This window comes from Pisolithus orientalis, assembly GCF_024613125.1.
Source record: "Pisolithus orientalis strain OTSU chromosome Unknown F5J12scaffold_9, whole genome shotgun sequence".
Taxonomy (NCBI): Eukaryota; Fungi; Basidiomycota; class Agaricomycetes; order Boletales; family Pisolithaceae; genus Pisolithus; species Pisolithus orientalis.
Genome location: NW_026260790.1, coordinates 1,054,331 through 1,081,647, shown reverse-complemented (window position 1 = coordinate 1,081,647; position 27,317 = coordinate 1,054,331). Strand labels below are relative to the sequence as shown.

At 49.6% G+C, this 27,317-nt stretch overlaps 11 protein-coding genes across 11 annotated transcripts; 6 read left to right on the top strand and 5 right to left on the bottom strand.

The window, feature by feature from the left end:
* Nucleotides 1-850: 850 nt before the first annotated feature.
* F5J12DRAFT_570530 (Nup85 nucleoporin-domain-containing protein) lies at nucleotides 851-3,847 on the bottom strand. The gene is made up of 11 exons (XM_051740104.1): nucleotides 3,506-3,847; nucleotides 3,358-3,456; nucleotides 3,232-3,308; nucleotides 3,094-3,181; nucleotides 2,807-3,045; nucleotides 2,356-2,757; nucleotides 2,104-2,301; nucleotides 1,757-2,051; nucleotides 1,577-1,703; nucleotides 1,266-1,520; nucleotides 851-1,212 (listed from the first exon to the last, which is right to left on the bottom strand). The coding sequence occupies exons 1-11, from the start codon at nucleotides 3,644-3,646 to the stop codon at nucleotides 953-955; spliced, it is 2,181 nt and encodes a 726-aa protein (XP_051601515.1). The 5' UTR covers nucleotides 3,647-3,847; the 3' UTR covers nucleotides 851-952.
* Nucleotides 3,848-6,392: 2,545 nt separating this feature from the next.
* Nucleotides 6,393-7,177, bottom strand: F5J12DRAFT_767056 (histone-fold-containing protein). Its single transcript, XM_051742202.1, has 4 exons — nucleotides 7,011-7,177; nucleotides 6,903-6,960; nucleotides 6,739-6,848; nucleotides 6,393-6,676 (listed from the first exon to the last, which is right to left on the bottom strand). The coding sequence occupies exons 1-4, from the start codon at nucleotides 7,035-7,037 to the stop codon at nucleotides 6,560-6,562; spliced, it is 312 nt and encodes a 103-aa protein (XP_051601514.1). The 5' UTR covers nucleotides 7,038-7,177; the 3' UTR covers nucleotides 6,393-6,559.
* An 87-nt stretch (nucleotides 7,178-7,264) lies between these two features.
* Nucleotides 7,265-7,954, top strand: F5J12DRAFT_767052 (histone H3). The gene is made up of 4 exons (XM_051742201.1): nucleotides 7,265-7,328; nucleotides 7,380-7,441; nucleotides 7,495-7,641; nucleotides 7,699-7,954. Exons 1-4 carry the CDS (start codon nucleotides 7,289-7,291, stop codon nucleotides 7,867-7,869), a joined length of 420 nt encoding a protein of 139 aa, XP_051601513.1. The 5' UTR covers nucleotides 7,265-7,288; the 3' UTR covers nucleotides 7,870-7,954.
* A 13-nt stretch (nucleotides 7,955-7,967) lies between these two features.
* F5J12DRAFT_570478 (Inositolphosphorylceramide synthase subunit Kei1-domain-containing protein) lies at nucleotides 7,968-9,184 on the top strand. Its single transcript, XM_051740103.1, has 4 exons — nucleotides 7,968-8,176; nucleotides 8,250-8,390; nucleotides 8,456-8,731; nucleotides 8,793-9,184. The coding sequence occupies exons 1-4, from the start codon at nucleotides 8,075-8,077 to the stop codon at nucleotides 9,114-9,116; spliced, it is 843 nt and encodes a 280-aa protein (XP_051601512.1). The 5' UTR covers nucleotides 7,968-8,074; the 3' UTR covers nucleotides 9,117-9,184.
* Nucleotides 9,185-9,252: 68 nt separating this feature from the next.
* On the bottom strand, nucleotides 9,253-11,903 carry F5J12DRAFT_718729 (DHS-like NAD/FAD-binding domain-containing protein; the record flags this gene model as incomplete). Its single annotated transcript, XM_051741122.1, has 16 exons — nucleotides 9,253-9,382; nucleotides 9,431-9,615; nucleotides 9,670-9,711; nucleotides 9,785-9,810; nucleotides 9,869-10,001; nucleotides 10,055-10,351; nucleotides 10,417-10,425; nucleotides 10,498-10,570; nucleotides 10,600-10,624; nucleotides 10,760-10,794; nucleotides 10,847-10,944; nucleotides 10,992-11,100; nucleotides 11,153-11,220; nucleotides 11,273-11,355; nucleotides 11,428-11,487; nucleotides 11,561-11,903. 16 exons carry the CDS (start codon nucleotides 11,901-11,903, stop codon nucleotides 9,253-9,255), a joined length of 1,716 nt encoding a protein of 571 aa, XP_051601511.1.
* A 145-nt stretch (nucleotides 11,904-12,048) lies between these two features.
* On the top strand, nucleotides 12,049-13,463 carry F5J12DRAFT_781878 (uncharacterized protein; the record flags this gene model as incomplete). The annotated part of the gene is made up of 4 exons (XM_051742635.1): nucleotides 12,049-12,062; nucleotides 12,139-12,426; nucleotides 12,486-12,864; nucleotides 12,912-13,463. 4 exons carry the CDS (start codon nucleotides 12,049-12,051, stop codon nucleotides 13,461-13,463), a joined length of 1,233 nt encoding a protein of 410 aa, XP_051601510.1.
* A 452-nt stretch (nucleotides 13,464-13,915) lies between these two features.
* F5J12DRAFT_920561 (uncharacterized protein) lies at nucleotides 13,916-15,144 on the top strand (the record flags this gene model as incomplete). Its single annotated transcript, XM_051749266.1, has 2 exons — nucleotides 13,916-14,810; nucleotides 14,853-15,144. The coding sequence occupies 2 exons, from the start codon at nucleotides 13,916-13,918 to the stop codon at nucleotides 15,011-15,013; spliced, it is 1,056 nt and encodes a 351-aa protein (XP_051601509.1). The 3' UTR covers nucleotides 15,014-15,144.
* Nucleotides 15,145-16,171: 1,027 nt separating this feature from the next.
* Nucleotides 16,172-18,468, top strand: F5J12DRAFT_891415 (WD40-repeat-containing domain protein; the record flags this gene model as incomplete). Its single annotated transcript, XM_051747488.1, has 9 exons — nucleotides 16,172-16,381; nucleotides 16,442-16,612; nucleotides 16,663-16,740; nucleotides 16,790-16,984; nucleotides 17,037-17,151; nucleotides 17,209-17,255; nucleotides 17,309-17,380; nucleotides 17,434-17,514; nucleotides 17,578-18,468. The coding sequence occupies 9 exons, from the start codon at nucleotides 16,172-16,174 to the stop codon at nucleotides 18,466-18,468; spliced, it is 1,860 nt and encodes a 619-aa protein (XP_051601508.1).
* A 2,102-nt stretch (nucleotides 18,469-20,570) lies between these two features.
* F5J12DRAFT_570238 (uncharacterized protein) lies at nucleotides 20,571-21,471 on the bottom strand. Its single transcript, XM_051740102.1, has 4 exons — nucleotides 21,088-21,471; nucleotides 20,878-21,029; nucleotides 20,745-20,823; nucleotides 20,571-20,687 (listed from the first exon to the last, which is right to left on the bottom strand). The coding sequence occupies exons 1-4, from the start codon at nucleotides 21,232-21,234 to the stop codon at nucleotides 20,607-20,609; spliced, it is 459 nt and encodes a 152-aa protein (XP_051601507.1). The 5' UTR covers nucleotides 21,235-21,471; the 3' UTR covers nucleotides 20,571-20,606.
* Nucleotides 21,472-24,201: 2,730 nt separating this feature from the next.
* On the top strand, nucleotides 24,202-24,841 carry F5J12DRAFT_891413 (uncharacterized protein; the record flags this gene model as incomplete). Its single annotated transcript, XM_051747487.1, has 4 exons — nucleotides 24,202-24,403; nucleotides 24,430-24,568; nucleotides 24,628-24,706; nucleotides 24,764-24,841. 4 exons carry the CDS (start codon nucleotides 24,202-24,204, stop codon nucleotides 24,839-24,841), a joined length of 498 nt encoding a protein of 165 aa, XP_051601506.1.
* A 492-nt stretch (nucleotides 24,842-25,333) lies between these two features.
* On the bottom strand, nucleotides 25,334-25,618 carry F5J12DRAFT_718820 (DNL zinc finger-domain-containing protein; the record flags this gene model as incomplete). Its single annotated transcript, XM_051741131.1, has 2 exons — nucleotides 25,334-25,451; nucleotides 25,509-25,618. Coding segments are annotated over 2 exons (228 nt in total), but the record flags the coding sequence as incomplete, so codon positions are not given.
* Between the last annotated feature and the right edge of the window lie 1,699 nt (nucleotides 25,619-27,317).

Here is a 27,317-nt window from a genome sequence, read left to right as displayed (position 1 = left end):
GCTGGGCTCACCCTGGTATGACCACAGCTTTTAAGTACTCCAGACATCGCAATGATACCCCAGAAGATCGGGTGAAATCTAGGAAGTTCGTATGGTTTTGGGTTGCAGGTGAGACCTACCACGATGCACGAACCTGCCGCCGCGAACCAATAAAATGAGGCAAATCACCGCTGTATCACAATCAGTTGCACGGCCTCCACGAACAATCATGCATGTTGTTTGATGAGCGGGTTCAATACGACATCAACCACCAATTGAGAGTCACGCATGGTCACCAACCCCTCGTTGTCCAACCAGAGTACCACTTCAGTATTCAAAATTCCGCGCCAGCAATCGGGGACTTTCAGTGACATGCGTAAGGGATTCCTGGAATTGGCTGCGATGGAACGAAGTTGCGGCACCATGCTTGCGTCGCGGAACTCAGCTGCACACTCTTGAGTGTGGTCGCGTGACGCGCGGGACAGGGTAAGCGGACGATATTCGCAAGCCAAACGTCACAATTGCCTTGTTTTTCTACATCGTTCCACCATCAATGTCCGACATAACAGAACTTAGGAAGTGACAACCTCCAAAATGGGTAACATCTGGCGCTGCATAAATTTAGTTCAGCCATCGAAGACGACCCCGTGGTGGGGTGATGCGACATCCACGTACACAGATAACAGCGAAAAGCCGAACAGAAAACGCACCAATGGCAGAAAGCTAGACCCCCCGCACAGTGATGATCAGATCCAGCACAATACGTCATGTCCGTCGGTAATTTTGGGTCTCCAGTCGGTGCCCCACGCCGAGCACAACAAGAACAAATGTGACACCAGGACTCACGAACGCAGCAGATCGCAGGGGGTATTTGAAGCAATTAAAGCTCTCGGAAATGAAAGTGTCCATGAAGCCGACCCCGGTGGCAATGTGAAAAGCAAATTCATCTAGAACGAAGTGGAATACAGCAACCTCATACTGTAGGATCCACCATTCTGCGAACCGTCTGGGTACCACCTGTGCCGATCATAGCGCACCTGGCAAAGTATTTCGCCAAGGCAAAACGAACCAACTGCAGCTGCTTCTGGGAGTCTTTTTGCCCATCGATTTGGAGTTTAGATTCCAAAATTTTGAGATAGTCTTCGCCTGCCCCTTGTGCTGTCCTGGAAATGATTTCGTCCAAATCTCGCAACAGTGTGCATGCGCTTGCGTACGAGAATAGTGGAGTAGGGTCTCAAGAACGATCGCATCATTCACTCCTCTGACTGAGACGACCAATAACTCACCATACTGGAGCAACTCAATGGCATCACAAAGTAAGACCGCCCACCAAGCCTTCGGTGCAATGCCTTCCTGAAGCATAGACACCAGATCCCAAGCGGCATCTTGAAGGTCTCTATTCAACAGTCGTTGATGGAACTCGGCATATCGCACAGCAAACATCAACCGATGGATGAAGACACCATGCGCTGCGGAGTTTGCGCGCAGCCCCTGCAAAGACGGGGCAATGCCAGATACGAACTTTGTGTACTGCTCCGGTCCTTAAAATCAAATTGTCAAACTGAGAGGTGTGACGTGAAGTTACGAGAAGCCTTACCTGAACGAATATACTCTTGCAGGACACGATCGATCACTCGACCAAGGCCCGGCCAATCTTCTGCTGAGGAATAGTATGATATTGCAAGGCCGTATTCCTTCCTTTGTACAAACGTCTGAGCAGCGATCTATGTGTGAAGCGTTAAGATCGGCGCCTCGGTAGACCGAGGAGATAACTGACTTTACAAACCGTCCTCCGCGCAGCTTCCCTTTGGTATTCGTGACAAGTAGCGTTGACGTCCTTCACAACTGCGGAGAGGTCACCTTGATCGGCTTGACTGTGACTACTGTCGTTAGTGTTTGAGGGCTTGCTTTGCAGTCGCAGAGGCACGCGAACCAGGATCTCGTCCGCAGCGGCGGCTCCCACTTTCCCACAAGAGTACATGTAGGAAACCGTGATCCTCCACATCGCGGGATCGGAGTGGAGGTAGTGGGTATAAGAAAGCACGTAGAACTCTCTAACACTGAGCTCCGACCTGCAGGCAAATAAAGCAACCGATTTTGCAAATTAAGTGACAATTTACGCACTCATCATTCACCGCCTGTTGTTCTACTAATGAGAGCGGTTCCATCATATCCGCCAAATGGGCAGAAAGCCATGGATCAAGTTGTGCAGCATGTTCTAGTGCTTTTAATGGATCTCCCATGAAAAGAGCCACGTGGACCATATCTTCTAAGATGGTGGGATCAGGGGGCATGTCTTCTAGCACCTGAGCAACAACGTCCCTGGGGGGCAGAATCAGCATCCCTGAGAAAAAAATTTTGAGTTCATAATCTTACGGTAGATCCTGGCGCCGAAGTCTCGTGTCCACAAAGACGCCCCAGGCAACGCAAACCTCTCTCCAGTCTGCCCCGAGGTCTTCGCACACCTTCCGTATCACCTCCTCACGTCCCTCTAAAATACCAACAATATCGCTGAAGCGATCCCACCAATCCTCGAAGCTGTCTCGTCTGTCAGACTCGGGAACATCGTCAAGCTCAATGCGGAGCATCTTGACTTTCTCTCTCCACCGGTGGGAAGCATACGCAAAGTCGCGTTCAGCATCAAAATGTTGGAGTTTTGGTTGGGTGGAAAGTAAAGGAATGATGCTTTGGGCCAATCTCCGCAAATTCCCAGATGGGTGCTCCGCCAACGTCCCCAAAAAGAAGGCCACTGCCTTGGGAAGTCCCCGTAATATAGCCCTATATCACATCCAACAAACCATAACATGAGAACAATAAACGTACTGACCTAGTTAAATATGGCCAAAAGGTTTCGTCTTCCCACGGGCGCTCCAAGCCAGACAGATGATCACCTTCTTCAGTAGAAGGTTCGATGAAGTGGATGTTAAGCCACTCCATCAAATCGTCACCAACGGGTGCATTTTCCATTCCATACTCGGGCAAGTAAAGAATGGTAAAGAGCGACAAGCAAGTATACAAACTCCTGTAATGATCAGCGTCTGCCTGATCTATTTCCCCTGCCATTCGCTGACAAAACGGTTAGCAACATGCAATGCCTAGGTTCAAAGCACCCACGGATGTATGTATCCAGCATTCCCTCGCAAAATTAACATAATCCAATGCTAACTTTCGGATGCTACGTTGAATACTTTCTTGTTGGGTCCTTTTACGTCCTAAATGGTCTGCACGAACAGTAGCTAGAGGCGCACTTACGAGTATACACCATTCTTATCCACCGTTTTGGTGAGGTTTTGCATCGCAGCAAAGATGATAGAGGTATCTCCAATGAACTGAAGGAAGCGTTGATGAGGCACTGCATCAGGCATCAACATGACTCACTAAACGGCGTTCTGTAGAAGGTGGAGGCTTTGAGCTAACAAAATAGACATTTTGTTCATCTGAATCGGTGGGTTTTGGTCGCGTGGACAGCTTCTCGAACTGGGGTGACTATATTGAAGAGATTTGGCAACAAATGAGAGCCACGTACTAGTGGAACTAGGAACACAGCGTATGAATCATTCAAAGGCGATACGGCTGTGAAGAGTGTCCTTCCAGACTCAACCAGTTCATCGGTTTTCCCTGCTTCGACCAAGGGTGGCAGGACGTCCAGGTGAGGGGTAGATCGCATCGCGTGAAGCCAAGCGCTTGCGCCGCGAAAAAATGAAGACTTCGCTGTCGTGACGTGCTACTTCGTAGCTGTGGTTTTGAAAGACCTTATCCGATACTCCAGTAGGGCTTCAGCTTCAGGCGCTAGACCCGACGACTCAAGTCCTGAGCTGGAGGTGATCTTGCTTGGAGGCAAATGAACCAGAAGTTACGGATTATGTCAGCACTGATGCTACCGTTCCTGGCCCGTGGCGATGGCTCCACTGGGTGCTCGTATTGTACTACGCTTCCTCCCCCGAAGCACCCGGGGAACAGATTGTCCAACCACCGACAGGTTGGAGCCTTGTACTTAATCCCCGATTTCCCGCCCCTTTGATGTAAAAGAACACTAGGACACGCGCCACTAATGGTAGACTCATTGCAGCTTCATTCGCCTAGCACGAGGCCAGCTACATCAACAGCAGAGGATACAACCCTGTGAACTCCTTTCCTACCGCGAATGATCATCGCCGGGGTGGGGTGTTCCAGCCAGGAGACGTTGGACCGCTTCAGGGAAGTGCATAGCACAAAGTATGATGCCCTCAACTCTGCAGCAAAACACATGCAAGTCACGCACCAGATCTCCTGATCTGAGCGGGCGCCTGGCTCGGGTTTGGGGCGCAATTTACGGCGCACACTCGCATTTTTTTCTCAACACACTATCTGGGCTGCAACCAGGTGTGTGTTTTCAATGTATTCTGTTTATGGGTTTAACGCGTTGCATCTTCTAAATCGTCATTCGGGGCAATGACCTTGAAAGTAGGATGTCCGATACTTTACCGTGCCGAGGGTCGTGCGATTCCCGAGCTCATCACATACCGCGATGTAGGCAGATTAGCGGTTTTCCTAAAAGGGAAAAGTATCGATGATCGTAGAGAACCATGGTGGTGCGCCAGACTGTCGGCGCATGGTACTGCGGGTGGCCATCAGCCATCTCCAATAGCTACCATCTGGATTTGTGAGTGGGGACCTGTGTCAAATTGTGCAATTTAGGGTCAGCTAACGTCATCTACGCACACCCGTACCAGGACTTTGGGCTTTCGACGCGTTGATGGGGTCGGAAGTCGATTTTTTGGGTACGATAAGCTTGGAAAGGTCCACACACGTTTCACCTGCCCATGAATGGTGACGGGGCACCAGTGTAATGTCAGAGGGTCCGCCCTCTTCTTGTAAAGAGGGGGGGCTTGCTTGCCCACCGCGAAACTCGCCCATACGGCAGGGCTTATTTTCTCGATCCGATTCAGTAAACGCCGCTTCACCTAACAGCCGTTTTCTCCCTCTTGTGCGCGTAAATTGCTTCGATTTCTCGATATAGGTGTTCTGGAACATCGCACTCCGCGGAATCACTCACTGCAGGTCCTACCCTCCTGCGTGAATATTGCCTTCGGATCTACGAGCGTATGCCTATGTCGTGTCTATTTTTTTTGTCTAGTTAACGATGCCCAATGCTTGAACTCATGCGATGCTCCGTGTCACCCCCAAACCACCCACCATGTCTACCTCGTGGCTCCTCATTTGTTACACGAGGGGGAGCGACTGGCCAAGTTCACCTGTTGATCTTTATACTGCAATTAACTTTTGCCCGCTGCTTAAAGCCATTACGGCTTACTTGTATGAGAGCTTATACTACAGTGCATTTCCCAGGATCGTGTGCCCAGGGTAACTAGGCACGACCCACTAGTGGTTTCTGAGAGTGGCATCATGGCCCATGAGTGTTGGGCTAATTTCCACTCGCGGCCGCCCTTCGATTCTTCCTGTACTTCATGTTGTGGAAGATCAAAGGATCAAATCCTACACATGTCATGCGTGCCCCAAACATGCCGCACGTAACACGACGGATTTGTGCCGCACTCCCAATATTCTACAGCAAGGGCATTGTTATTGGTCATCCAGTAAGTTGCCCTGGGACAAGGCAGGCAAATTTTCCAGATACAGGGCCTGCAGCCAGCTGGCACCTGCATGCACTGCCTCATGCCGAGGACATCCCCTACCTAGGACAGGTAACCACCAGATTTCTATCTGACTTCCATTGCCAATTACTTGTCAGGTGTGTCGACCCAAGCGATCGGAAGCGCTACACATTACTCAACTGGTATCCCTGTTCTGTGATTGCACGATTCAATGGAGCTCCAGCTCTCCGAGCATTTCGATTAAGAAGTTAAACTGCCAGGTGCGGAATGGGTCATCGGATTTACTTAGATCCTGGTACCAGTCCGCCGGGTTGCTTGGCTGACGTGATGACAAGGTTTGACTGAATCATGCTGGGCACGTTGCAAGTCAGGGATCAGTGAGCTAGTGTCCCTCGCAAGTAATGAGCAGGGTCGCATCATGGTCAAAGAAAGGTATTTTCATACACCGAGAAGCCGAGGAATAGGATGCGGGTTAAGGGGACATCTCCATGGCGAGCAAGCTCGTTGAAGGGAACTTGCATTGGTGACCTACAGGCTAAGGGGATGGTGCTCACAATCGCCTGTCAGCGTGGATAACCATTACAGTGGTAGGGCAGACGGAAGCGGCTTACTTGAGGCATACTCGTGTTCACACTTAAAGTTTACGCCGGGCTGTGCTCCAAAGGCTCATCGTCTTCCCAATGAGTTGGGGCGTTCGAGCTGAAACGAGACCAGCACGGCCATTAGGTAGGATGTACACAGCCGCAAATGTGTACATCCTAGAAAGCAAGAGGCCATGGCAACGTCCAAGTGCGCGGGAGACGTAGCAAACCAAACAAGGCCTGATTGCTGGAGGCCAGGAAAAACCCAGAGACCGACGGAGAAAAGTCACGCGAAACTGGTCATCGCTTGCAAAAGTCTTCACGACTGGTTTTCACTGAGGCGCCGAAAGGAAATAAGATTATAATGATACAAATAAACTACAAACAGCGAATACAGAGAAACGTCTATGCACCGAAGCCGTAGAGAGTACGCCCTGAGCGCTTGAGAGCATAGACAACATCGAGAGCAGTAACGGTTTTCCGTTTAGCATGCTCAGTGTATGTGACCGAGTCACGGATCACCTGCACAATTAATAAGAATCCTATCAGCGCACAGGCCAAGTCAATGACAACACCCAACCCACATTTTCAAGGAAGATCTTCAACACACCTCGGGTCTCTTCGTAGATGAGACCAGAGATACGCTTCACACCACCACGACGTGCAAGACGACGAATTGCAGGCTTTGTTATCCCTATGTCTCCAGTCAGACTGCGTCCTTGCTCCATGCCACTGCAGCTTAGCTTACCTTGGATGTTGTCACGAAGAATCTTGCGATGACGCTTGGCACCACCCTTTCCGAGACCCTGTCTAGAGGTTAGCGCTTGCCTTGCACTTGGAATGAATGCAAACTTGCCTTTCCACCTTTGCCACGGCCAGACATGTTTGATGTAGATAAGTTTGGTTGGTTGTTGATTGACAGATAAGACGGTGTGCGATAGCCTACTTGGCTTTTGTCTTCCTGCCAGACTATATATATTGGGTCGGGAGTGTGGCTGTGCTGAATTTACCGAAAAGAGTTTGTTGATTGAAAATGGACGCGGATGGCACGTGACCAGCGCGACGCGACCGCCCATTATAAATACCCCCGGCCCTCCTGCGTGTTCTCAAAACAGTCAAGTCAACTACACACAAATGGCTCGTACCAAGCAGACAGCTCGCAAGACCACCGGTGGTAAGTGACATCTGTCGTTGAAGGTGACTCAAGCTCAATGGCTTGTTATAGGCAAGGCCCCTCGTAAACAATTGGCTGCTAAGTCGGCCGGGTCCAAAAAGACCATTCACGCTGTGAGTGTTACTGGCGACTATAGTAGCCTTAGTGCTAATAGTTGGAATGGCAGCCTGCTGGTGGTGTGAAGAAACCTCATCGTTTCCGTCCTGGTACGGTCGCGTTGCGTGAAATTCGTCGGTACCAGAAGTCGACGGAACTTCTTATTCGCAAACTTCCCTTCCAACGTCTCGTTCGTGAAATCGCTCAGGATTTCAAGGTTAGCCTTCTGTTTTCTAGTTCCGTTGTCACCCTCATGCTAATGCACGTATTGCAGACTGACCTGCGTTTCCAATCGTCAGCGGTGATGGCATTGCAGGAGGCATCCGAGGCATACCTTGTCTCACTGTTTGAGGATACCAACCTTGCTGCTATCCATGCTAAGCGTGTTACTATCCAACCCAAGGACCTTGCCCTTGCACGGCGGTTGCGCGGCGAGCGTTCGTAGAGTTTTCTGTCCAGGATATTTTCGCACGTTATCACTTGTATCATTAGTGTATATTTCATAATAAATGCAAACGTTGCGTCCTCAATGGTTCGTGGTAGCGGGTTATCAGGACCTTGGTCTATGCTCCGACGAAGTTGCTTAGTCAGCCGGCTACAACCCTCTCCACCTTATTGCTTCATCCAAGTGTGCTGTACATGACTCGCATATGAAACTCACACTTCGTCCTGAATGGCGGCTTTGGCCCATTAACAACTTCCTCGGTTTACTGGACTTGAAGACAGGCGTGACGATTACACTACTCTTCGCAGTACGTCGCTCACCACACCCCAGTGGAACCAGCGTCTCCACAAGTCCAATGACACTGACCTATGCATCTCTAGGTATTCAACAAGGTGGCAGGTGTTTATGGCTTCATCTCAGTCTTGGCAGGTGCAGGAGGGTCGTTTGCGCAACTCAGTCTGTATCTCTATTCATCAGTCGGGCTGGTCGCCCTAGCCTGGGGTTTGAACGCGGTCAAGGAGGTGAGCTCTTATGTCCTTTTTGTAATCAACAAAAATGACCGTAGTTTTCGACTGGGTGGGTGCAGGAGAACCCCAAACACACACTATACTTTGCACATCTCTTTTTCCTCGATCACATACTCTCCACTATATGGACACTCTTCTTCGCAGTTGTATGGTGGGTCTACACCCCCCACGACGGACGGCGCCAGGCCAATTCGCCCGCTCAAGAAGCGATCAAAGAGAGCGCTAATGTTAGTCACCCTATGACGGATGCGCAGCTAGCGGCCGCAGCGAATGTCCTGTGGCATGAGGAGAAAGGCACAGCTGTGGCAGTGATCGTTCTTTCTTGGTTTGCAAAAGTGCGTATATCAGCCATGTTATCTACTATTGTCATTGCCTCGATAATTTATGTTGCGCCAGTTATACTTCGCGCTGCTCCTCTACTCGTTCGCCACACATCTACGCAAAGGCACATTCAACACCATCCGCAACTTCCGCTTCCACCAATCCTCCTCCGCCGCGTACCTTCCCGCGTACACAGAAGACGAGGACAACGAAGATTTCCATATACCCTCTCTGCGAACGCATCATCCGAACAGCACGTCCTCCAACATACCCGATTTCGTGAGCGCACCCGGGCGAAGCGGAAGGCACTCTGCACGGCAAAGCAAGAGCTCACTGGGAAAAATTATGATACCCTTGCAGGAAAATGGCGACGTTCTCTTCGAGGAGAGTGGACGATGATGACGTTGATTGATACCATCTTACTTAGTTTGTGATCTGGGGTATGCGTATCTGGTGGAGAGGTCTGGCATGAACAATTGCACTTCTTACCACATAAGATCATCGTCCATCTATATATACTACAGGGACCTCGCGGTCAAGTAACCCGAGCCTTCTTGGCTCCCGGTTCTGAATGTGGCACATTTTGTTTGACCACATGGTTGTACTTCTCCCTGATATCCTCAACCCATTTGCCTCCTTCGGCACCCTGGAACAGCCAGACGTGGCTGGATGGAACATCAATGCCAGTGGATCCAACCCCTAACGGCACCCACCTTTCTCCAACTCGAACGGGTTCTGCTATGCCCATCATCTCCGTCGATGAACGCTTGCCGTTCTTGCCTAACGGCACCGGCACATCAAGTTGCAAACCATGTTGCGGGGTCGGCGGTGGCAGTTCCCAATGCAGCCGCTCACACAGATACTGCACGATATCGTCCGCGTTTCCCAATAGAACGACCTGTTTATCTACGTCAGGAACGTGCGCTCTCCACAACCTCAAAAGTATGCTCACGTCCGGATTTATGTGCCTGATCGGCGTCCTATTGATAAGGATCTGTGGGCACGACATTCCTTTTGTGTGGGGACGGGGGGACAATCATGGATAACATCGAACCGCGTGCACTCACCTGAGGCACCGAATGTGGAAGATGGGCTGTATCGAGGACGTGAGCCATCATCCAGGAGAACGGACGGCGCTGCCCCATACATACAAAAGATCTCCGACACAGGGGAAACTTTGAGGGAGGTCCCTATGACGAGGAGTAAGTCGACTTTGTCCCTGTCTTCTTCGAGCGCTCTATCAAACTCGTCGTTGAGCTTTTCTCCGAAGAAAGTTATATCCGGCTAGGAAAGTGCGTCAGTGGGACATGAAATAAGATATGAACAGGCTAGCATACTTTCATGACACCCACTGGCATGTCATCATCGCTATCGTCGCTATCGTCGTCCCACTCGTTCTTCCTCTTCTTCCCCTTCTTGGTAACCTTGCTCTTCTGAGCTTCCGCTGCTCTATGTGCTTCTAGGCACGTTTTGCAGTAGGGAACACGACGCTCGAGAATCTCGCGCTCGATCTCAACCCCGGGCACCTGTTTCCGACAAAGTAGGCATGTGGCTGTCTTGAAAGATCCATGACATTGCAATACGCGTTTGATGCCCGCCTGGGTTTCTAGTGTGTCGATATTCTGCGTGTAATTCTGTGGCGAATTCAGATCCATTTTTAATTATGCGGTTCACGGGGATAAAGAGGGTGATATCTCACCCGAAGGAGCTGAAACAATCATAGATATGCAGGAACGGAAGGAATGAACCGGGGATACGTCTCGGAAGAGGAGCGACATACCTTACCCTTGTCCTCGATCAGTTTAATGAATCGGTGGCAAGGAGATGGTATGAAATTAGATGGGTATATTTGACTGATATGGAAGTTAGAAGGTCTGTGCACGCGGTACATTGATAGTGCAGCTGACCTAGCAAATGAACTAGAGGACAAACTTGTTAGAAGTCCTATTTAGAAACAGGGTGGTTTGCGCACTAAAATACTAGCCTCGGAGGTAGGTGTGGATCGATGAGATAACATCCGTTTCAAAAATAATATTCCTTACCAGCAGGATGTTCTTTGAAGTAATGGATATCAAACCTGGCAATTCCGTTAATTCTTCTTTCAAATTTGGAGTGATGATCAAACAGACATTTGTTGAGGGTCATCGAGGTCATACTGGCCATTTGCCTTCAGAGATGCGTACAATCCGTTCCGGGACCGAAAATCAGGAATCCCGCAAGGAGACGCCTAGACGTCTATTATCAGCGACACCCCTAACATTTGGAAGTGAACACCAAACTGATGCCTGCGCCAGTCAGTATGATGATGCGACGCGACCTCTGTATCAGCGATACAGCATCCTCAATGGTGTTGTGTTGAGGCAGTTTTTCCCTGAGACGCAACCTAACAAAAACAGACATTAGATGCGCCATTCCGCTGTCACGCGTTGACCTACACGCGTGATATTGCCACTCTTAGAAAGTAGAGCAATGTCGCAGGACTCTTTGCCCTTAGTTCAGGACACTGACACATAAATGGTTGATTATTACGTCAGATCCTGGCAGGAGATGCATACCAAGGAGATCCCGAAAGCGAACAGTAGTTTCACAATGGGTGTCTGCTGAACGACAACGTACTCCCTTATGAATGGACCCATTCCTGAGTTCGTGTTAATCTAGTGCATTGTCGGGAATGCGCCACTCGCGCCGAACAGGCAGAGTACAAACTCACCCTTTTCCCTGACAAAATGCATCATCTTTCCAATTTCCTCCTTGGTCCACGCACGTTCAGCTAGGGAATGTCACCATGAGCGAAAGTTTAGAGAGGGAGACACCACATGTTGTTGCCAGATTAACGCGCGTACCTTCTTGTTCTAGTGCATGTAGCTCAGCAGGGTCGATTTGTTCCGTGTCACTGTCCGTTGCATCTGCTGAAATAGCTCCGTTGAATATACTATTGTCTGGAGTGGAGTCGACGTGTTCTGTATCAGAGAGCCCTGAAAGACTGTCCTGGTCAGTCATAGAACTGCAGATTTCCTCGCCCACTCCGTCCATGAGGTCGTCTAGCGTGTCCGAATCTGCGTCCACGTCGTCCGCAGCACTGAGAAAAGCGCGCAGCTGCAACCCGTGCAGAGGGCTGATCTTTGGCTTCGCCCGTGCATTTTGGTGAGAGTCGTCCTGCTTCTGTCCACTAGTGCTAGTGCCCATTCACACGTGGTCGGGGTAAATGGTCAAGTCAAGTTTGATTGGATCAGGAAATCAATTTATTCTATACAGAAGATACTCGGGTCACGTGACACTTAGCCCCTATATAAGACGCGTTTTTCTGTTGCTTCCTTCGAGCTCGTCGACGATGTCAGACTCAGGGTACGAGTCGGACATTTCATACGACTCTCTAGTCGTCGTTCTCCAGCCCAGACATATGGAGTGATTTTACTAACAGACACACGTCGCCTGCACCAGTCGACCACGCTGAGGGATGGCAAAGAAAGACCCTCCCATTGGAGCTTGTAGAACAAATCTTCGACCTCTTCTTTCTCGAAGCGAAAACATTTGAAGACATCCGGCCTTTTTCGATGGCAAGTACCCAATTCCGAACGATAGTTCTCCGCAGATACATGTCGACGCTGCGCATATGCTCCAAGAAGCAGTTGATTTCGCACACCCTGATGCACTACTCCGTCACATTCCGTAGTTCTCCACACGTCTATGCCGGTTTCGACTGGGTAAAGTGGGTGTGGAGCGCATACATGCGAGGAAGCCACTCATCTTGATCGCGACGTTGACCAGGCATCTGTTCGTTGTCCCGGAAGCTCTTACGACCTCGAGATGGAAACCAGATCTGTTCTGGGATTTGCGTTCTCTGCATATATCGCTAGCGGATAGTGGGAGTCGGACCCAGGGAAGCATCTTGAATCGCATCTCGGGAAAACCCACGTTCGCTACGGTGGCATCTCGTCTATCTTCCCTGACAATCACCAGTCTCTGGCGGATCGGCGTAGACTTGTTGAGCATGGTCGCGAGGATCTTTCCAGCATTGACGGATCTTCACCTCAGCTCTTCCGAGAATCTGGATACGTCGTGTTGCTGGCTTTGCTATGAAGAAAGCTCAGCGGCCGTGACCCATTCGCCAATTCCGGGCCACTATGCGAACGTGAGAACGCTCTCCGTAAGCTCCTCCACATCTACCTCCCTTGATGTTACAAAATCACATAGACCGCGTTCGCGGAGGCCCTCTCGCCGCTCACCAAGTTGGTTCACCTGCATCTCGGCATATTTCTTTCAGACGAAGACATGGTGGACGCGCATATCGACCACTACGATAGTCCTAGGGAGTACGAACACGCCCTCCTCGTATATGCTGCGGAAAAAAGGCCAGACGAGCCAGTGACGACACTCAAGTCAAGTCCGAGAGATCGAATGGGGAGTCTGAAGAGAGTCTCTCATACAGAACAGACGGGGAGGATCTGGAGGACGAGTTGGACCACCGGCGTGACGGAGAGATCCTTCCTTTTCCACATGGTCCAGGCGATTGCCCGATCTGTGCCGTTCTCGTGTCAGCTTTCGCAGGTGCGAGCCCGCGAACTGGAAGCAAGTCTGGCAATAGCAAGGAAGCTGAGATCAGTTAAGACGATAAGCTGGAGCTCGTTCTTTCCTAGCAAACTGTGCACCACAGCACACGCAAGCGCTGGCGACGGGAAGACGACGACAACGTATGTGCTTCGCGCCAACGGGAGGGTTAGAGTGAGGAGACGGCCTTGGGACTAGTTCCTGACAAGGCCATCAACCAATCGTGGACTTTAACCGAAGATGTTGTTGTGGACGCTTGTGTATTATTGATGTAATGATTCCGGTGGAAAACGCCTAGCCCGGCATGTCCCCCACATAGTCCAATAAGTCTGAGTGCAAGATAAAGAGCGGAAATATCAGCACTGACGTTTCCACGGACAATGAAAGATTCAAAATTGGAAGTGGGCAATGAGCCACTCGGAGGCAGTTGCTTAACCATACCCTTTATTGTGGCCGCGTCCACCGATGGTTGCAGGTTAGTCCGTTAACAAAGCTGTGGTAACTCACTGTAGCAGGATATGGTATAAAGAGTGCCCGTGTGTCAAACCATGCTCCCATCTCCTAGCAGCAGCGGGGAGCAGCTGGCCACAGCACCGAGGATACCCGCTACCTTCTTACTCCCTTACCTATTCATCTTTATTCGTTAAGATATGGCGGTCCCCTCTGTGACCCATACTAATCCAAGAATAGCGGAATTCGCCCGCCTCTTCGACATTTTCGACCGTGTCGCGACACGACGTTCTCGGGCAATCGCAGGCGCCACCACCCCCAACGTCATCTCCGCAGACGATATCGCACATGTGCCCGCAGAATTTGCTCCAGTACTTAAGAGCCTCTCGACCGTCCTCGCGGCGCGGGCCCAGGGAGAGATCAGGCGTGATCGCCACACGCCAACGCAGCTAATTACTTCGAACGTGCCGCCTCGCGCTACCATGTCCAAACCAAAGGAAGTCTCAGTGGAGAAGGAGGAAGTCGAGAGCCCTACGTTCCCACTGTCGGAACGCTACCCTTTTACTTTCAAGCTTATGCTGCATAAGCTTTACGATTTAGACGAGTGGGCGGCCAAAGTCAAGAACGCTTTGGATGTGTCCAAATCGCAGTTCAAACCATTGGCGGAGAAGGTCGAGAGTGTAATGAGGGAAGCTAGGGGAAAGGAGAAGACGATGGATCGTAAAGGGGTTACCCGAGCGCGAAGTTGTGCCACGTTAGCGACCGGGGGAAAGTCGAGGGGCTCCGTTATGCCACGCGAGCGTGCGAAGAGTATCGCACGCAACGAAGGGGACCGGGCGCTGAAGAAAAGGTGTGTGGGGAGACGCAAGTCGGTCAGTGGCCCGATGGAGGCGAGCGTGTGGGTATACGATGCAGCGATCTCAGCTGTGGAGGTCAACGGACCTCGTCCCACCGTGGAGATTACACTTTCAAAGACGACAAATAGGCCCTCCGGTCAAGATAGTCGTATGCGACATCAGTCATTAGCGGGGTTGGAAGGGATTCGTGCTCGCGACACAGCGAGGAGAAAAGTGAGAATTGAAGTTCCTATTCCTCGTGATGAGAATCACAAGGCTGCCTGTTCACCCGGGTCACCAGTGCAAGACGTGGTCTCGCTCGCGGAACGTTCGAAGTTTGAGAGCGTTCATGTGAAGGATATCCCAAGGAAGCGGAGAGCGATGGAGTCGGTTGACAATTTGGGGGGCGTAGTTCGGCCAAGATGGCATGGACATGGACAGGGACATGTGGACCTTTCATGAGCTTGTTGGACTCTTCTTTATAGCGTATATCTTCTGTTTTATAACTTACTTCTTTGTCGTAACGCTGTGTAGATAGTACTGTAGATACGTGGGTGTGGCCCTCATGATTGTGGTTGAGAGTGAAGTTCGCATGTGTATTCGGTTACGGTCGGTTACATGTTCAGTCCATCTGAGTCTCCGAATCACACAAAACTTGTCACCGCCATCCCCTGCTCAGGTTTTCCAACTCGTTTGGTAGCTTGTAGGTCGCCCCACCTCGCCAGAAGACTCGGAATATTGGATACCATTAGGTACGCGTGCCTATACATATGTATTAGTTCAGAAGGACTTCACAGAAAGGTCTTGTCAGCCGGCCTTCTGTGTCGCAAATTTATTTGGTCCATTGTCACGTGCCCCCATTGTAAGCAGCGTGTAATGGACCACTTGCCATTATAATGGTCAGGTTTGGCTAGATTATAGCAAATATGTGATATTTTATCTAAGATATAGTGCGAATGTGTAAAATATTATGTACAAATACCCATTTTTGGCAATCTTTCAATGACACATGGGTGGCATTGGCATGGCTTATAACGGAAGTGTGAACAGCCACCCTTAACATGTATTATAAGGTTCTTATCACGTGCCCAAGAAATTTGCGACATGCACTTTGCACTTCCGTCCAATGGGAAGAATTGGTTGTATACGAACTTCCGCTCAAGCACCACCGGCTCGTCGTTTCAACAGGGTGCGCGTCTTGAACAACATAGCTAAGAACTTGGCCCACGCAGAGAAATACTATTGGCCTGGGTAAACTGAGCGTGAAGATGCACTCGACGGTCGAAAGAATGCGAAAGGACTACCTACTGAGGTTTTGGAAAGCCATTCCACCGTGTCGAAATGTGAAGGTCTACAAGCTCTTGTTAGAAGCGGATCCTTTTGGACTACCTACTCACCAGCGAGAGTTATGGTAACTAACGAGTGGTTTATCTTGGGGGCACATTGGTTCGCCAGAGCGCTTGTTGGCATCCCGTTCGCATAGTCCCGTGATGCCTTATGTCCACGAGGTCCTGGGGCTCTGGGCGACTCGGATTCAGACAGGATTCGAACAGGACACAGCGTGTTCACCCAGTGACCGTCAGAGCAGCACTGTTTCCTTGCTAGCTTTAGGATCGACCGATGGATCCATCCTCTGCGCTCCAGGAGCTTGCTATTCGGGCGTCCCGATACAGCATCAATCTAAATGGCGAAATCAGTCTCAATCAGGGCAAGATACCTCTGCGGGGCAGTACTGCCATTGTTTACAAAGGTACTTTGACTCGGGGCGGTACGGAAGTCGCAGTCAAAACCTTCCATGGCACACCCCCTGGGGATCTAGATCCTCTCAAGGTATTGAATGAGTTCGTGGAGGTTGACCTCCTTCGGATTGACCTTTCTATTGCTATTTAGCGTATCCTTCGAGAGGTCCACCTTTGGTCGAAGCTCCGTCATGATAATGTTGTCCACATGATTGGGATTTCTACGGAATTCGGCTCCACGATTTCGATAGTATCTGATTGGATGTCGTCGGGCGATGCCCATTCTTATGTTCAAAATAAGGAGAATGATCCTCGCCCGTTGGTGAGTCGAGGAGAGCGTTCATTTGCGTAGCACTTTACATGTGTTTTTAGCTCATGGATATCGCAAGTGGCCTGTATTACCTCCATAGTCATCCTCTGGGGCCGATATTCCATGGAGACCTGAAAGGTGTAAGTATGGTCATTCTCAGTACCCGCAGCTGACGAATCTACTTGATAGCTTAATGTACTGGTGTCCAGTGATCGTCGAGCACTACTTAGTGACTTTGGTCTTTCCACCCTCCAAAAATCTACCTTCAGCATGACGGTTGTTGCTCCTCGCGGAGGATCGTACCCTTGGATGGCTCCGGAGCTCCTGGATGACTACAATGCGTCTACAGAAGGGGACGTGTGGGCATTTGGAATGACTGTTTTGGTATGTTTCTATATTCTTGTTCTGCAAGAAGTTCATTGTCTCTGTGATGAAGGAGTTGTTTACTCGACTAATGCCTTTCCATGATTGTCCGCATTTTGCCAATGTGATGCATAGGTTAGTGATGGGACGACTGCCGCTTCGTCCCTCTGAGGAATCCACCCTTTCCCGTATGACGGATGCGTGGTGGGAAATATGCACATCGTGCTGGCGACGTTAACCTTCAGCACGTCCCTCGATGAAGGACCTGATGGAGACGGTCAAGGGAGCTACGGTCTGTGCTCGGCGCAATCAACCAATTTCTTTGCGTTCTGACTGAGTTTGCAGTACCAAGCTGGTTCCGTTTTGATGCCTCCGAAAGCCTCTCTCCCCGTAGTGCCGTTCTCAAAAGATGTCATGGTCTGTCCGCTGCGATCCCGGAAAATATTATCAGTTCTGACCCATTGCTTCAGCCACATCTGTCGCCCCTTCGAGATAATCAACCTTGGCGATCAACTTCAGTTATGCTTCACGACTTTCTACCATCGTGTACGGTGAGTACATTGAGTAAGTAAACCTACGGCACACCGCTCACACGGTGCTGGGTGCTTTTTTAGGTGCTGAAAGGGCATACTGACAAGGTTTTGTCAGTTGCCTTCTCACCTGATAGCAAACGCATCGTGTCGGGTTCTGCTGACAACACAATTTGTCTGTGGGATACGCAATCTCGCACACGAATTGGCTCTCCGCTCAAAGGCCATGCGGGGTGGGCGCGGTCAGTTGCATTCTCGCCAGACGGGGAATGGGTTGTGTCGGGTTCTTATGACAAGACTGTTCGTCTGTGGGGTACGCGCAGGAGCATGCCAACACGCTCACCTCTCCGAGGGCACTCGTCGAAGGTCTTGTCGGTTGCGTTTTCATCGGACGGGAGGATTGTGGTCTCGGGTTCTACTGACAAGACAATTCGTTTATGGGATGTTTACGTTGAAGCCCCATCGGGCTTGCCATTTGAAGGACATACTGGCGCGGTGCAGTCAGTTGCAATGTCAGGAGATGGCACCAGGATCGCGTCTGGTTCTCACGACAAAACCGTTCGTCTGTGGGACACAGAGACCGGAGCACAGCTGGAAGATGCCCTAGAAGGCCACACTGGCATGGTTTACACAGTCGCTCTTTCGCCAGATGGTCACATGGTTGTGTCGGGTTCCGAGGACAATACTCTCTGCTTATGGGACGCACGCGCTGGCATAGCAGTTGGTCGTCCTCTGATAGGACACGGTGGGGCAGTGAATTCAGTTGCATTCTCGCCGGATGGAATGTGGGTGGTATCAGGCTCTGTAGACACCAATGTTTTTCTGTGGGATGTTCGCACAGGTGTTCGGCTGGGCACAGCTCTGAAGGGGAATGCTGGATGGGTTCGTTCCGTTGGGTTTTCACCTTGTGCCAGGGAGATTATTGCAGGGACTGAGGACGGGAGTATCTGCCTATGGAATGCAAGAGTACACTAGATGATCAAATCCAGAAAATACATACGTGGAAGGGTAATAGGTATATATATCCGTGCATGCACATATTCTGCGCGTGGGGTTATAAATGTGATTCCAGACGCAGAACTTCTGGGTCATGTTCAACCGTGTCTGCACCTGATAGTGACACCTACACGTATGGCGTGCCACGCTATCGTTCTTATTGCCCCGTCACAGTACGTCCCCATCCGCGCTCGGCTCATATCTCCCCTCGAGCCGAGCGTCTTATAAGATGTCTGCATGTAGAACCTGTAGAGTTTTGTGAGTGGCTAATCACCAGGCCGGTCACTAGACTAAGAGGGGGTTTATTCTGGATGCCAGCCTGTCTAGTACGGAGCTTGGGTGGCAAGCTGCCGATGACGGGTTCTGCTAGCAGGCGGTTTCCTCATCCGAGCCAAGCTGTCGCCTCCGCTTAGTCAGCGCCTGCAAACCATTTTTTCAAGCTTCTAGATTTTAATCCCGTCAACACTAAGACATCCTATACCTGTGATATTAAGACCCAGACACACGTTAAACCCGTCTTCACATATCAAGCCCTCCAGTGTCTCCCCATTTCCAATAGTTAGAACAATTGCGTGCACAAGTGGATGTAGAGGTGGAGCGTAGAGGAACGGGTTCCCGCTGATGCGATCCTCACAGACCTTGTCGAAGTGGGCACTAAGGAACAAGTTCTGGCACTTGCTGTATTGATAGCAGTCGAATTAGAGCATGGAAACCAAAGTATGTACATACGTATCCGTCAAATTGAGTGCGGTTTCGGTTATTTCCCAAGGCTTATATGTTAGTTGTCTAGCTTCCCCGTTTTCCCAGCAGCCGATGACTTCCAGACGATGACTCACATACTGCATGAGAAGTGTTGTGGTCCACACTTACTTTTCGCGGATTCATCCCTGCGTTTACCATTAGAGTATGCGAACGGACTAGGGCAATTTGTAAGTTACTTCTGCACCATCCAATTCGCGTCTTTAGGCTCGAGATGCCGTCGCCGCAGGGGTCCCTTCGGGTACAGACACTCTGACTGACTCCCTCCTCTGGTCTATGGTAAGTATGTTACGTAACGTCTCCACTTGTACATATGCTAAAGAAGTGCCGAGGACTACTAAACGACTAGTTGTTCCTGTTAAGGGCAGGAGTCAAGTGGGAATGGAATGCGAGAGATAATGTCTAGAAGAGTTCGTTGTCTACCGTGACGCTGTAGTGGAAGTAGGGGAATCGCGAAGTTCATATGTGACCGTAAAACAATCACACTGACATGCTCTCCAGCTCCGCGGTCTGTAGCGCCTGCAGGCCATATCCGGAATTGAATCACCCGTGGCGTCGTTCGCCGCCCGCCTCGTCATCATATCCGCTGATTAACTGTTCCGATTTGATCATGCTTCACTCGATAATTCATCCACTGGAAACCATCTCTTGGGAATTCTACAGCTTTGCTAATGGCCCTTACTGAGTCTTGCCCTAACTGTGTGCCCGATTGGGTTTGTAATTCGTGCGCCGGTTCTTCTGGACATAGCCTCGGCAGTAGCTGAGGACCACACTCGCCATCGCGACGCTGGAGTCAGATACTAACATCTAGACTGCAGGAAATATGTAGAGCTGGGGAATCCAAGATTCATGACCACCATTAAACGACTCTTGTCGCTTTTTGGGTACTGGTCGTTTCATGTTCTACTCGTGGCACACGCGGATTCGCGCTCGAAGCAGACTTCCTCGCTCGTGCAAACGATTCATTGCGTGTAAGTTCTGAATGATGATAGTCAAAGGGTCAGGGGTCGGGTCAGTAATGCAAATCTGACTATGGACTTGCATGAGTACTTGGAGAAGGACTCCGCATCGTATTTGTAACTCCACATGGATGTCGGGTCACTTCGTCCACATTCACTTCTTCGGTCGCGGTCGAGCATATCATATCACCCTCGCGTTATTCCCCAAGCGGGAGAAATGTAACCACAGAAAGCCAGGTATCACGAGTTCGAGAACGGAGAACGACTGACTCAGACTCTGGATGGAGGGTGCACATGGCAAATTGCAATCCACATTCAGACAACTGACCATAGCTCGACACAACGCCTATTGTTACATTTCTCAATAGTGCCGAATCCACCTTTGTTCACTTCACTTTTCTACGACTCAAACTTGAACAGCTGGGAAGGGAGGAACTGGGGAGGGATTGAATATGTACAGACGAGGGGCTTGAGGAGAATCTGGAGACGTGTCAAGATGATCATCTGAGATGCGAGAGAACTGCCACCGGGTCATACCTGCAGGGGATTAGAAGGTCTGTCCGGCTCGAGCTCGGGAGCAGTCCATGCCAAACCGCTTTCAACCTTCCTCTCGACGCTAGGTATAATCATCAGCCAACCATCTCATTGGTCTCAAAGACCAGAAACTTACGTATATGCTCTCTCGTGTCGCCTGAAAATGATAACCCACTCCGTAGTACTTTCATCATTGTAGGAAACGACACGGTCATCTAAATCGTGGACCATGTTCTCATTGACTGTGATGGTGTAGGTGTTGATCTCGTTGCTTTTTGTGACGGTAAACTAGGCAACACGTAAAGGTCAGTCAGCTCATTGTGCATGGTAGAGGAATGGGAATAACTTTGGGAGGCAGAATAAGTGTATCAAGAAGGACAATTGGGTAGGGAGGGAGCACGCCGCCAGCCTGGTCATCACCAAGGTATTTCTCATGTTGCACAGAAGTAATGCGGTACTCGCTGGAACTGTTTTGAGTGGGAGTGGGAGACATCTTGTACGTCGTGGATAAGAGTTGAATCTTTTGATTGAGAGAGGACCGACAGCTGGTTGCCTTTTTATCCTCCGGGAACTACATACCTGCGAGAATCCTCGGAAGCCCGCGTGGGCAGGTCATGGAGGTATTTTCATATGACAATATGACTCAAAAAGAGCGAGCGCTGATGGAATGTTCTGTGAGTACCGGTGAAGCAGCTTCCAAGTGTAGAACGATCGAGTGACCAGAGCTTTCCACATCTACACCCCAAGTCCCAATTGGATTGCATCACTATTATGAAAAGGACAAAGTTAGGGCGCCAACTCGGATTGCATAATTGCGGAACCCGGAGATTAGACCAAGGATTAAGATCAATCCTTCCGGGTTCAAATCCTACTAGACGCATGCTCTGCATATTTATCAGTATTTTCTCTGTTCAGATCTATCAACAGTAGGTACCGGAGTCAGCTGAATCCTGCTCATATGATATTTGGGGGTCCAAAGTACGCCAAATGCACGGGAACGTACCACAGCAGTCGCGTTTACAGCCTCTGAGCCATTTGTGAGAATGCAGAGATAAGTGCGTGTGGACCAAGGTGACATGGATCCATCGGTTGAGCTGGGCCAGGCGTCGCCGCGGTGCGGGCACGTGCAGGTTGACGTATGCTGGTGTCTCTAACTAAGAAAATGTAGTCCATATCAAACCCGTCCAAGCTGCCAGATTTGCCATTTCAGACTAGAGCGGCAGGTCACCATTGCAACTCCAAGGAACACAGGTAGCCTCATTGCGCGGTAGATAGCGAAATGATCGAGATAGTGAAATCATCGTGCTAGCGAAGATGCTGAACGTAAACTATCGATAAATTATGGGTGCAAACGGCAGGTTCGAGGTTACCGTATGTAGTTCAGTACAAGCCTGTCCGTAGCCTGCTACATGCGGAATCAAAAACTCAACGACGAAGGTCACTCACACTAATCTCGAGGACGTTAGGATTTGTCACCCTATGTTTAACATCTTCACAGAAGTCTGCTATCTGGGGGACTACCTGCGTGTGCAGGGTTCATCTTCATTTGAAAGGTGTGTATCACAGAAATCTATAGCAAGATCTCAGTCGAGTGCGCGAGCGGCAAATGTCTATATTCGCATTACCTATAGCAAGATCTAAGGTAACAACATGAGCGCGAAGTACACAAACATGGGAACAAGACACTATACCCACCTCAGTCGAGTGCGCGAGCGGCAAATGTCTGAGGTGGTGTTACTACAGTAACGAGTTAAATACACTATACAAAACAAAAGGGTGAGACACGGGTGTTGAACCTGGTATTGAAACTACAAGCATGGTCATAGCACAAGTGCTTGTACCGTTAATTATACATATGAAACATTTGGAGACAATAAACCAAAAATTACCGCACTGTATTGTCAGCGCTCGAAACAACTAAGTACAGTGGTCTTGTAGACCCATAAACGGGAAGTGTTTCCCATGGTAAGGAAAAGTAGCGTCAATTAGTGAACGAAGGCTATGAGCGACTTGCCAAATCTAACAGTGTATTCCACATCAGATGTAGCAAAGATCTAAAGACGAAAATTTTCTTTGTGTCAAGTGGATGGAAACTGCCTATGGGCATCTAATTGTTCATGTTGGAAATTCGGTCGCCACATCTCGGGCTCTGTGAATCGCACAAATCTACAATATGAAAAGAAGAAAGTTATGGTGCCAACTCGGATTGCAATTGTGCAAACACGAGGCATGGTCGAAGTTCTGAAGTGGGCATAATTCAATCCTGCAGGATGTATGTTCTCCCTCGAGTCGAACGGAGTGGGAGGGCAACTACTCAAATATCCAACTGGCACCCTGGAACGTGTTGTAGACATGTGAGGTTAGACACACCATCTGGGAGTGCATCTTATAGACGCCAAGTCACCACCTTCCAGATGAAGATGAACTCTGTGCATACAAGTAGCCCTCCAGATATCAAACATCGGTGATGAATCCTAGCGTCGTGGAGGTTGCTGTGAGTGTTGGTCTCAAACCTTTGCTCTCGAGCTTCTGATTCCAATGCAGCCGTCCGAGACAGTCAGGCTTGTAGTACCCAACTACGGTAACTACAACCCTGATGTTTGTATTCATCTATCAACACTTTCCGTTCAGTGTTTATCATGAACAGAGATGATTTCACTGTCATGATTTTCTCGCCATCTGCCTTGCAACGAGGTTGCCCTCGTTCCTGGGAGTTGCACTGGTGGCTTGCAGCTTAAGTTGAAATGGCAGATTTGACAACTTGGGCTATCAGTACAGGTGACATGAGGGGTTGTTCGACTTTTCTTCTGGGATATCTCCGTATGATAACAGGTGGTCAGACTTGCTGCTGCATCCGTGAAGCCGAAATTTTAGGGGTTCTTTTCATCGTGCTCCACGCCATTACTTAGTGCCCTGGAATGCGTTTTAGACACCTATTGTTGGACACCTGGAGACCGCCTGTTTAGTTGCTCCACTGAAATCTTGCACCTAGCACATAGAAAATGGGCGGTGACTTTCTGCTAATTTCTGGGGTCCATCATAGAGACATTTCACATGTCCCACGGGTGAGTTCAACCATAAATGTCTAAAATACGTTCCAGATGGACCTTCACAACACATAAATGTGCCGAACGTATGCCCAGTAGGATTCCATCCCGACATTCGTCCAATCTCCAGATCCCGCAATTATGCAATACAAGTTGGCGCCCTAACTTTATCCTTTTCATAACCGATGAACCTGATTGGGCCTCAAATGTGTGCCTCATCGATCGTACTTCACTGAGAAGCTGCTTCACCAGTACGCACAGAACATTCCGCCAGGGATTGCCCTATTTGAACATTAACAACTCCATAACCTGCCCACGTGGGCTTCCAAGGATCATTGCAGATATCCTGAAGGATAAAAAGGTGGCCAGTATCAGTCCTCCCCCAGTCAAAGAATTCGACTCTTATCCGTAAGATGCCTCACCCCCTCACTGACACTCGAAATGGTTCCAGCGATTACCACATTACTTCCGTGCAATACGGGAAATATGTTCGTGATGTCCAGGCCAACGGCGTCCTTCCTCCCTATCCAATTGCCATTCTTCTGTCTGGGGATGATGTCAACCCTCCAAAAGTTGTTCTCATCCCTCATACCATGCATGAGTTGACCAACCTTAGTATGTTGCCTAGTTTACTGTCACAGAAGCCGACGGGGACGACACCTACACCATGAAGGTCAATGAGAACACTGTCCAGGAACTAGATGACCGCGTCTTTTCCTTCGAAGACGGATGTACTGAGGAGTGGGTTATCATTTTCAGGGAAAGCGAGAGAGCATATACGTAAGTTTCTGGTGTTTGAGACCGATGAGATGGTCGGATGATGATATGACAATACCTAGCATCGAGAGGAAGGCTGATAGTCCCAAAGCATGGACTACTCCCTTGCTGCCCATACAGAAGGTGGATCATTATCTGCAGGTATGACTTGATGACACCCCTCTCGCATTTCGGACAGTTGTCATGACATTTGCATAGATTTTCCTTCAGCCCCTCCACGGAGACCCTCCTCATTCCCCTGACCAGCTATTCAAATTTGATCTTGTAGAAGCATGAAGTGAACAAAGGTGGATTGGTACTGGTACGAAATGTAACCATAGGTGTTGTGTATGAGCAATAGTCAGTTGTCTGAATGTGCATTGTGCTTTGCCGACTTTACGAACGTGACGTCTCACAATCACAACTGACATCCGTCTTGGGAAAGCATACTGTGCGAGGGTTTTCATCTTTGATGTACCGAGGCATTGGATATACCACATTTATAGGCTACTCGTACTTGGCATCGTAAGCACTTAGCAAACCAGCCAAAGGTGGTCCCCAACGACTCAAGGCAACTCGGCTCGCCTGGTAGAATAGAAGTTAGAGAACCAATTGATGGGGACAAATTTCATCTTACCTCCAACATGGAAAAAACTTTCTCAAGGCGGGCTCTCAACCCTGATGATCAGGGTGGGTCACTGGTTTTTGTCACGAGGACGGGGTGAGGAAGTCAAAGTTGTACAAATGACATATCGCGTATCTGGCGGGAGCAGTTACATATAACGCAGATTACATATTACCGGTGTATGTATTGCGTGTATTGGGTGTACGGAGGACATCGATGTTTTTGAGTTTCCCATCTTCCATGGTATCCTTGAACCAACCAAGATCACCAACGATGAGATGCCTAGCCATCGCTGATGTTAGTTCGACACGCTCTTCAGAGCAGAGAGAAGTACTGCACCGATTCTTACAGTTAGGACACTGGATGATCATGACGCCGCTAGCATAGGCACGCTTGGTGAACGAATGTGCAGAACGATGGTTGCACCTCTCCACCGTACAAGTAAAGGTAGTGAGCAGCTGTGGTTCAGGTAGGTCGACATTGGACTGTTTTGAAGTCGCAAGGAGGAGGCGGTGGAGAGTTTCGTGGCATCTGTATTAGGTTGTTCTGGTCTTGCCTTGGAATTGTTTGACCGGAAAAGGGACTGGAAGGTGGGCGACATGAACGAGGTTGCTTGTCGATCGATTGGGTTTGCGACCATGCAGGCGAGGACGAGGAAGACGAAAGATCACACATGTAAGTGTGCCAATTACACATAATTATTGATCGAGGCATAGTGGGGATTCATCCAGTCGCGAAGTCAAAGGTAACATCCAAGGCTCCACTCCCACCTATCTCGTTGACAAAGTGAAAGATAAATCTTGTGGCCATGGGTGTCGACATGTCTTGCTGTTGGCGGTGTGCAACACAAGTTTCTGTTATTCCCCAAGGCTTACATGTTTGTTCGATAGCTTCCCCATTTTCCTAGCAACCGGTGGTGACTTCCAGGTGATATACCGCAAGACGAAGTACCATGATCCACACTGTTTGCAGATTCATCTGTACTGCTTCTCCTCCTTGCCGTTAGGACATACCAGCGGACCGAGGCAAGTTGTGAGTCACTCCTGCACCATCCAATTCGCATCATTGGGTCCCGGAGCGCCGTCGTGGGGTCCATCTCAGATATAGGTACCACCTTTAAGCTTCTGCTTGAATTTGCGGAAATGCTCAATTTAGCCCCAACATCTCCCTCTGGTCCATATGCCAAATGCACTTCTGAAGCAGCTGAATTGTTTGACGTATAGGTACGCGATCCTGCCATCCCAGCAGTATGTTAATGTCTCTACTTGCACACTGAAGAAGCACCAAGAAGTATTAAATGACAACTTGCTCCTGTCAGCGAGTCAAGTCGAAATCCAAGAGATTCTTGTCTGGAAGAGGATCGCGAAGTTCACATGCTAATCATCGTAATTAATCATGCTAACATGTGGAGCGCGGATTACCTCCTCACTACTCATCAGCAAGCAGACTGATTTGTCCCTGATCGTCCCCCACCTGCTCTGTGGTCTGCAGCACTATCAAGGATCGGATCTCTTGTAGCGTCAATGCAGGATTGCCATCCGCCTGGTCCACGTTCCCGGCTGGTCAATTGATCGTGCTCCACTCGGTAATTCATTTTCCTAATGGTCTTTACTGTATCCTGCTCCAACTGTTTTCTCGAACGACCCTTCAATTTGTGAGCCCATTTTTCTAGATATAGCCTCGGCAATCTTGCTGAGGACTAAATTCACCATTGAGACGCTAAAATCAGATACTAGCATCTAGGCTGTAGGAAACGTACAGAGCTGGGGGATCCAACATTTATGACCACCGTGAAATCACTCTTTTCGCTTTTCGTGTGCTTGTCGTTTCATGTTTTCGATGTGCTACTCATGGCAAATGTGGGTTTGCGCTTGAAGCAGACTTCTGTGCCCACTGAAATGATTCAGCGCGTGTAAATTCTGAACGATCATGGTCAAAGGCTCAGGACAATAGTGAAGAATTGAGTAGGAATGTGTGTGCGCACTCAGACGAAGGACTCTGCATCGTATTCGTAACCCGACATGGATATCCTGTCACTTCGGTCACGCGGTCGCGCATATCATCCTCCCGTCACTCCTGCAGTGGGACAAATGAAATCACACAAAGCCATGTACCACGAGACTCAGACTCTGGATGGAGGGCTCACAC

Coding starts and splice junctions, on each gene's coding strand:
- F5J12DRAFT_767052 (XM_051742201.1), top strand. CDS start 7,289: ATGGCTCGTACCAAGCAGACAGCTCGCAAGACCACCGGTG. Junction 7,329..7,379: donor AGCTCGCAAGACCACCGGTG/GTAAGTGACATC, acceptor GGCTTGTTATAG/GCAAGGCCCCTCGTAAACAA. Junction 7,442..7,494: donor CCAAAAAGACCATTCACGCT/GTGAGTGTTACT, acceptor TTGGAATGGCAG/CCTGCTGGTGGTGTGAAGAA.
- F5J12DRAFT_570238 (XM_051740102.1), bottom strand. CDS start 21,234: ATGTCTCCCACTCCCACTCAAAACAGTTCCAGCGAGTACCGCATTACT. Junction 21,030..21,087: donor CACTTATTCTGCCTCCCAAA/GTTATTCCCATT, acceptor CGTGTTGCCTAG/TTTACCGTCACAAAAAGCAA. Junction 20,688..20,744: donor GACCTTCTAATCCCCTGCAG/GTATGACCCGGT, acceptor ACACGTCTCCAG/ATTCTCCTCAAGCCCCTCGT.
- F5J12DRAFT_570478 (XM_051740103.1), top strand. CDS start 8,075: ATGAAACTCACACTTCGTCCTGAATGGCGGCTTTGGCCCATTAACAAC. Junction 8,177..8,249: donor CGATTACACTACTCTTCGCA/GTACGTCGCTCA, acceptor ATGCATCTCTAG/GTATTCAACAAGGTGGCAGG. Junction 8,732..8,792: donor TTCTTTCTTGGTTTGCAAAA/GTGCGTATATCA, acceptor ATGTTGCGCCAG/TTATACTTCGCGCTGCTCCT.
- F5J12DRAFT_767056 (XM_051742202.1), bottom strand. CDS start 7,037: ATGTCTGGCCGTGGCAAAGGTGGAAAG. Junction 6,849..6,902: donor TCTTCGTGACAACATCCAAG/GTAAGCTAAGCT, acceptor CTGGAGACATAG/GGATAACAAAGCCTGCAATT. Junction 6,677..6,738: donor TGAAGATCTTCCTTGAAAAT/GTGGGTTGGGTG, acceptor TTAATTGTGCAG/GTGATCCGTGACTCGGTCAC.
- F5J12DRAFT_570530 (XM_051740104.1), bottom strand. CDS start 3,646: ATGCGATCTACCCCTCACCTGGACGTCCTGCCACCCTTGGTCGAAGCA. Junction 3,182..3,231: donor GATAAGAATGGTGTATACTC/GTAAGTGCGCCT, acceptor AGGACGTAAAAG/GACCCAACAAGAAAGTATTC. Junction 1,213..1,265: donor CATTGAGTTGCTCCAGTATG/GTGAGTTATTGG, acceptor ATCGTTCTTGAG/ACCCTACTCCACTATTCTCG.